Source organism: Nannospalax galili, unplaced genomic scaffold, assembly GCF_000622305.1.
Source record: "Nannospalax galili isolate Female #2095 unplaced genomic scaffold, S.galili_v1.0 scaffold72, whole genome shotgun sequence".
Classification (NCBI taxonomy): domain Eukaryota; kingdom Metazoa; phylum Chordata; class Mammalia; order Rodentia; family Spalacidae; genus Nannospalax; species Nannospalax galili.
The window spans coordinates 687,076-694,391 of NW_008336933.1; the positions used below are offsets into that span (position 1 = coordinate 687,076).

The following is a 7,316-nucleotide window of genomic DNA, read 5'->3' on the forward strand; positions in this document are numbered from 1 at the left end:
CCTCATTTAATTTTATGTCTTATAGAGTTTATAATGAGTAAAAGACTGTACAAGCGTAATAATTCATCTAAACCTAAAAATATACAGCCAATTTTGAAAGAGATGTACCCTAGCTCAGAAAAATGTTATTGAATAGGTTAATGCTTTTGTAATGAAATGCTTCTTTTAATTAAAAACAACAACAACAACAACAACAACAACAACAACAAAAAGAGAACTGTGGAAATCTTCTCTACTTCATGGCTGTAATAAGGTGAGCAGCTTTGCTTCACCACATGCTTTCTGCCATGATGTGCTACCTCACCACAGACCCAAAAGCTACAGGGCCAATTGATAATATCTAGAAAACTCTAAAACTGTGAGTCAAAACAAATCTTTCTTCTTTGTAATTTGATTAGCTCAGGTATTTTATTGTAGTAATGGAAAGCTGATTAAAAACTGGAATCTTTATTTTAATAGTTGACATTTTTTCAAGAGGAGACAACAAAGTGGTCTTTCATTTCTTCAAAATAATAGGAGGCTGTATCTGACTAGTGATGACTCCCTGATATAAGGGGCTTTTCATCTCAACCCAGTTCCCAAATCTTCTTGTTAACAGTCTTGTAACTGGCTGTTTAACTCCTACACAATCTCTCTCTGTCTTCATATGCATGTGAGGTCATGGCCTCTCTTATATACTCACTGTATGCCTCTCTATTCTGAGATGAATTCTGTGTTGTACAAATTTATATGTTGAAATCCTAACCTCCAGTACCTTTGAGTCTTAAGACAGAGTCTTTATAGAGGCAACTAACTTCAAACAAGGCTGTTAGAGTGAACTCTAATTGAAAATAACGGCTGTCCTTCTGCAAATGAGAGCACACCTATGGAGCATGCCGTGTGGAACTGAAAGCAGAGGCTGGATGCAAATGCAAAATCAGGGGCCATCAACGGTCCCCAGCACACCAGAGGATGCTGGGGGAGAGGGGGAGGTATGGGCAGCGTGGCCTGAAGCAGGAGCCAGATGGACATCTTGCCCTCAGACTTACAGCCTTTGGAGATGTGGGACAATGTGTTTCTACTGTATAAGCCACTCATTGGTGATACATTGTCACTGTATCTCCAGCAAACAAATGCCCCAAATAGTTTAAATTGAGTCAGCATCTTCCTTTGATCATGAGGAAGAAAAACAGGTAAAGGGCTCAAATAACACTGGCTGTTCCCAGCTTAGAGAAGGACTCCACAAAGAGAAGGTCTCTTTCTACATTCAAACAGCCAGCTTTCTAAGAGCTTCTGACAGGGATATGTCCAGTGACAGTGCAGGCTCTGTCTGCTGTAGCTCCAGTGGGCACTGAAAAACTTCTGGTCAACCATGACTGCAAAGAAGCAGCTGATAGTTCATCCCTAAATGGTACATGGCATTTTTAAAAATTAAAAATCACATTTATTACGTGTGTGTGTGTGTGTGTGTGTGCACGCGCGCGCATGCGCGCGCCTGCATGTGTATACAGACTGAACATTATTTGGGGGAGGATACGAAGAAAAGCTTGGTACAATTAGAAGGAACTACAAGTGCATTAGGCAGTTAAGATTCTATAGTCTGACTGCTCCTTTCTTAGGATTCAAGTTGAAAGTCCTCTAGAAGAGGCTCAGAGAGAATGCAGCATGGTTTTTGCACTGGGATTGACCTGTGGTCTTGTGCTGGATAGCTTCAGCTGTCAACGTGATGCACCTGGGTAGAGGGATCCTCAATTGGGGAATTTCCTCCATTTGACTGGCTATGGCCATGTCTGTGGGGTATTTTCTTGTTTGTTGAGTGATGTGAGAGGGCCCAGCCCACTGTGGGTGGTGCCAAACTTGGGCATGTGGACCTATATTGTTTAAGAAAACAGACTGAGCGCAGGCCAGGGGAGCAAGCCAGTAAGTAGTGTTCCTTCATGGCCCGTGCTTCAGCTCCTGCCTCCAGGTTCCTGCCCTGAGTTCCTACCTTGAGCTCCCTGATTAACTGTGACCCGGGAGATATAAGCTAAATAAATCCCCTCCTCCCCAAGTTGGTATTGGTCAGAGTGTTCTGTCACAGCAATTGAAGGCAAACCACAACAGGTTTCTACATTTCCATTGACTAGGGCTCACTGGAGAGAAAAGCATTGTTCACAGGGCCTGAGAAGTGACCCTTAGACTGTGGACCTTAAGCAGTTCATCAGTAAAAATCTCAGAATGTTCCCCATATGTGCCATTGATTTAATTATTGAGACAAGGTCTCATGTAGCCCAGACTGGATTTGAACTTGCTATATAGCCAAGGATGGCTCTGTACTTCTGATCCTCCTGTCTCTGCTTCCCAAGTGCTGGGATTGCAAGTGTGTGCCACCATGCCCAGCCACAAGCCATTTATTAATAGATAAGAAATATACAGGATCTACTTCATTGATGTGCCATGCACATTATAATGAGGTATAAATAAGCAAATTTAAAAATTGGTGTAACTAAGACAGAAGTTCTACTTTTGTCCCACACTTGAGGGGACAGATTGCTTATCCCTTGGCTTGTCCCACAACCCTGGAATCCTGAGTCTGTCACACACACCCTGTTGGCCATGTTCCCATCTCTAGTTGAGGCAGTCTACACTTCTCTAGTGGTGGCTAACGACATAGTCTTTTGTTATAAGAAAATCCTTGAAGATTTCTTGACTGAGATTCAACAGAGTCTGCCTCAAGTCATCAACAAGCCAACATTTGGAAGATGCATTTGTTAGTTTTCTCATCACTGTGACAAAATACTGACAGAGCAACTTGGAGGAAGGATTTTATTGGCTCCAAGTTTTGGGGTAAAGAAACACGGCAGAGCTCACGGCAGAGTGACTCCTGTCCATGGGAATCCTCCCATCTCAGTGGATCAGAAATCAGAGATCTCTAGTAGGTGCTGAGCTGGGCTATAATCCCTAAGTCCTGCTCCTCAGTGACCCATTTCTCTAGCTAGGCCACACCTTCTCTAAAGCTTCTACAACTTCCCACCATCTGGAGACCAAGTGTTCAGACACGTGAGTCTGTGGGGGACATTTTACATTCAAACCCTAACAGAAGAACAATAACTTTGCATTTTTAGGTAGAAATTCATGCCGGGAGGTTCTGCAGAAATGGATATCACTGTGCTTGGTATTTCTGTCCTTCACCCTCTACTTTGGGATTATTCTTAGAGTGCTGTGTTTTTCTCTTGTGCTATTAAAACTGTCAGGCTAAAATTAAGCTTTCTGTCTTGCTTACTCCATGAGGACTGCAGACTTGGCTACATGCTTTTCAAAGAGCTTAAGGTTTCCAGTACATTTCTGCTGCCTCATACAGCCAAAGAATGCCACAGACTGACAGCTCTGGAAAGGCAAATGTTCCACATAGCTCTGCATCCTTTTATTTAACTTTTTGTGATAACAAAGCCCAGGATATGCACACGATCAGAGGACCCAGAAAGGGCAAATGACCACTGAAGAACGACCATGTACTCTGGAAGTCATGACCATAAAACTCAGAAGGGGACAAGACGTGGCTGGAACTCACAAGCCAGAAGTCAGGCTTCTGATTCCAGAACAGCTGTCAGTCACCTTCCGGCTCAAAATTTCTGCCCTGGCTTCAGGATGAATGAGCGGTTGATGGCACAGAGCTGGGCTCTCAGTCTAAAGAGAATAGTTCTTAACACTGTCTAGGTATGGATCCATGGATCTATGGATCACTTTGCATTGTTGATGTGGCCTCTCCATCTGATCTATGGAACTCTGTATGAATCTGTCAATTTCTGATCATCTCTCCTTCAGGCTTAGGCCCTGTCATCTGGCTATAACCACCAAAGGTCTTATCATAGGAGAGAAACCCTGTGGTTGGAAGAATGAATGCAGACAAAGTGGATTCAGAGTGAGGCTTACAGACCAGCTCAGTGCCTTGGATGTCACTGGTGCTGCCTTCCCTATTGCTGTCTCTCTCCTGGCCTGGTGTGTCTCCTCTCACCACCATGATGAACGATGGCTGCGAATGCAGATACGTTATGGTCAATCTTCAGTGGATTTTATGAATTCCCAGGAGTGTTTATGTGTTGTGAAAAGAAGAAGGGTTACAAGAGGGTAGGTTTACAGGACAATAGTTCGAATGTAGAGAACATTTTCCAGACATGGACACTTGTGTCTCATCCTCTTCTGAGTTCTATGGCCATGACTTCCAGAGTACATGTTGGTGGGATATGGTTATGTGTTCAGCCATGAGAGGCTGGGGACTTTCTCTCTTTGGGGAGCATGTTGTGGGCAACAGTGCTCTTTTTCACTTGTCAGTCAACACCAGGTGGAAGAGTCCTTGGGCGGGCAAGCAGGTATCCAGCCTTACACACCTGTCTCCCATTTCTTCCTGTCTTTATTTCTTGCTTTTATTCCATCACTTTCTACCAAAATGTTACCCGAGGCAACCAGATGTCCTGGCATCTTACTCCATCCACAGAGAAGTCTCTTATTGAGTCCATACACGCCTCAGGCTCTGTTTGTGCTATAACAAAAGTAGGGAAATGGGAGGCGATGGGAAATAGCTACAATAAAAGATGCCTCATGGGTGGAGCCAAACTCCGGGAAGAAGGATGAGGGCCAGAGATCTGCTCTTTTTTTTTTTTTTGTCTCTAACTCCCCTCCCCAAGGATAGTCCCATTCACACTATGTTTAAACCTGAATAAGCTGTGTTGGGAAGCAGTCCAGGACTGCACATCCATCCTACTCACTCCCAGATCTGTTTATATGCAGCCCAGGGGAGTAGAACTGGGGAGATCTAGGTTGCTGTCATTGCCCATGTCCAGTGAGTGGATATTGCCTCCATTCTAAGTATGCCACGATAGGAGGGCAAGGCTTTGAGCAGCTGTAGAAGGAAGAGAACAAGACCAAGACTTCACAGGAAGCTCAGTTCAGTAGAATGAAGACTGTTTAACAACCAGGATGTTTAAATGGAACAGGCTCTTTAGAGAGCTGTAACTACTGCTGACAGATCCAGACAGCTACACTGATTCGGTGTATTTGGTCACTGTATTCAGTGAGGTAATAGAGATAAAGATGAAGGTGGAGGTAGAGACACACAAAGAAATGGCTACGGTGAAAGTAAGGGTGAGTGCATGAGGCTGTGTGTTCAGAGATTTTTGTTCTCTGCATCTGAAGGCTGCACAACACGATGCCAAATCACAACAGTGTTGATCATTTCACACAGCCCTGTGTCATTACCACAGAACCCACCAGGAAGGAAGAAACCAGGTGAGTTAGAACGAAGATGCTCATAAGTCACAAAATAAATTAGGAGACTGCTAGCAGAGTTGGATGATGTCTATGCCATGTGACCTCTATGCACCATGTTCCTTACTTATACCATGTGAAGACGAATTGATATCCACCAGATGGTATTGTTGGGAGGAGCAAGTGACAACAACAGACAGCTGTGAGTTTTCTATGGGCTATACTGTTTTAGGTATTTATATTAACTTGTTTAATTTTCACAACTCACTGTTGCACAAATGCTGTGTTACAGGCAAAGAGGCTTAACTTATTCAAGGCTATAGTGCTAGTAAGAGGCAGAGTCAGGATTTAACCCCAGTAGACATCTACATTATTCCATGAAAGATTTCAGCATGGTGTCTGGTACAAGGTAAGCACTCAGTGTGTCAACTACAACTATAGTGTGAGGTTGTCCATAGGGAAAGCTCTAGAGTTGTTCTGCCTTACAGCGGGTAAAGTAACTAAGGTCCTTTAAGCTTGATGTCTTCAACTGTGAACTGAGCATAAAAATGTCTATCTCATAGGGAAGATCAAAGATGAAAGGATTTAATATGTAAAATGTTTAGAGAAGTCATAGACAAATAAGTGCTCAATAAATATTACTTGATACCATGTAAACATGACTTAGATGACAAACACATACACAGGGGTTTAAGATGTTAATATAGGGGCTGGAGAGATGATGCAGTAGTTAAGAGCACTGGCTGTTCTTTCAGAGAACCTGGGTTCAGTTCCAAGCATCCACATGGTGGCCATTCACTGTCTGTAACTCCAGTTTCAGGGGGATCTGATGCCCTCTTCTGGCTTCAGGTACACGTACACACATGCAGGCAATACACTCATACAAATAAGGACAACAAATAAAATACTAAAAAAGATATTAATACATCACAAAGCTATGCCCATATCTTTAACACCCACACATACAATGTTCAAGGGGTGTCCCAGAGGAGCAACGAAGCATCACTACCAACTGCTTCTTGACTTTACAGCAGAGAATGTGCTCACTTGATTGGCCTTTGTGTACCCAAACCACAGTTCCTCTACATGCAAGTCCCCGATCCTAATGGGTGATGGTAATATTTCTATAGGTAGTTATTCTCTTTGGAAGCCTGTCTCTCAAACCTTGAATCAAGCGAAATTTCCAAGATTTGGCTGCATAAAGGGAAGTGATTATACAGACAACACTGGGGACAAAAATGAGATGCTATCCCCTAGCCTTTTATGTAGTAATTTGGTAAGAGATACCAAGGACAAAGCTGGAGATGAAGACTCCACCTCTACTACAATCCACAGAGCCAGTCCTGATGTCAAGGGGAGGGGTGCTGCTTTCCTACCTGGTGAGCTTGGTGCCGATCTGCTGCCTCAGCTCCAGCCTCTCCTCATCTGTCTGCCTGGGGAGGATATTCTTTTCTTCTAGTTCCCGCTTAGAGGGTCTGTTGCTGAGTTTGATGGCCAGGGAGTCCTTCCTGCAGACCTTCATGGCCAGGGAGCCTGTAGGAGGGAGAAGTTAGTCAATTAACATGGACACCTATTTGCTTGGATGCCTATGAGGCCAACTGTGGGTGGGTCATAACGTCAAAGGTAGGGAGAAAGACACAAAGGGCTTAATACCTGAGAGAGAGCATCTAAAGTCCCAGTTCTCAGTATTTCTGCTGTCTCTACACCTAGCACCGTGTGGGGCATTTTTGGAGGCAAGGGGAAGCTGTGACTAGAGTTCTCTTCAGAAATCCCCAGCATGCGGCAACATCACAAAGGAGGGCAGAAACTGCTATGCAGTGCCACCGACTGAAGAGGTGGGGAGAGGACTGCAGCCTGAGTAGCCAGGGAAGGCTTCACAGAGGAGCGCTGCTGCAAGGAGAGGGAAGATTCCCACAGGCAGCAGGCTGGTGGCAATTCACATTTGCACATGCTCAGTACTGCATGGGTGCCAGGAACTCCCAAGATACAGACAAGAGCAGCTACCTCGGGGCTCAGGGCACATGAAGGGAGATGATGCCATGTGGACAAATGGTTATGAGGCCATTTGGGGAGAAGAGTGGAGTTAGGGACTG

At 44.3% G+C, this 7,316-nt stretch overlaps 1 protein-coding gene across 10 annotated transcripts in view; it reads right to left on the reverse strand.

Annotated features, from left to right (window-relative positions):
* Phactr1 (phosphatase and actin regulator 1) overlaps positions 1-7,316 on the reverse strand; it is a 580,961-nt gene that overhangs the window by 48,656 nt on the left and 524,989 nt on the right. For all 10 annotated transcript variants that reach the window (XM_017797761.2, XM_017797765.2, XM_017797762.2 and 7 more), the window contains one exon: positions 6,600-6,756. In XM_017797761.2, coding sequence (XP_017653250.1) covers positions 6,600-6,756 — 157 coding nt within the window. The remainder of the gene's footprint in view (positions 1-6,599; positions 6,757-7,316) is intronic.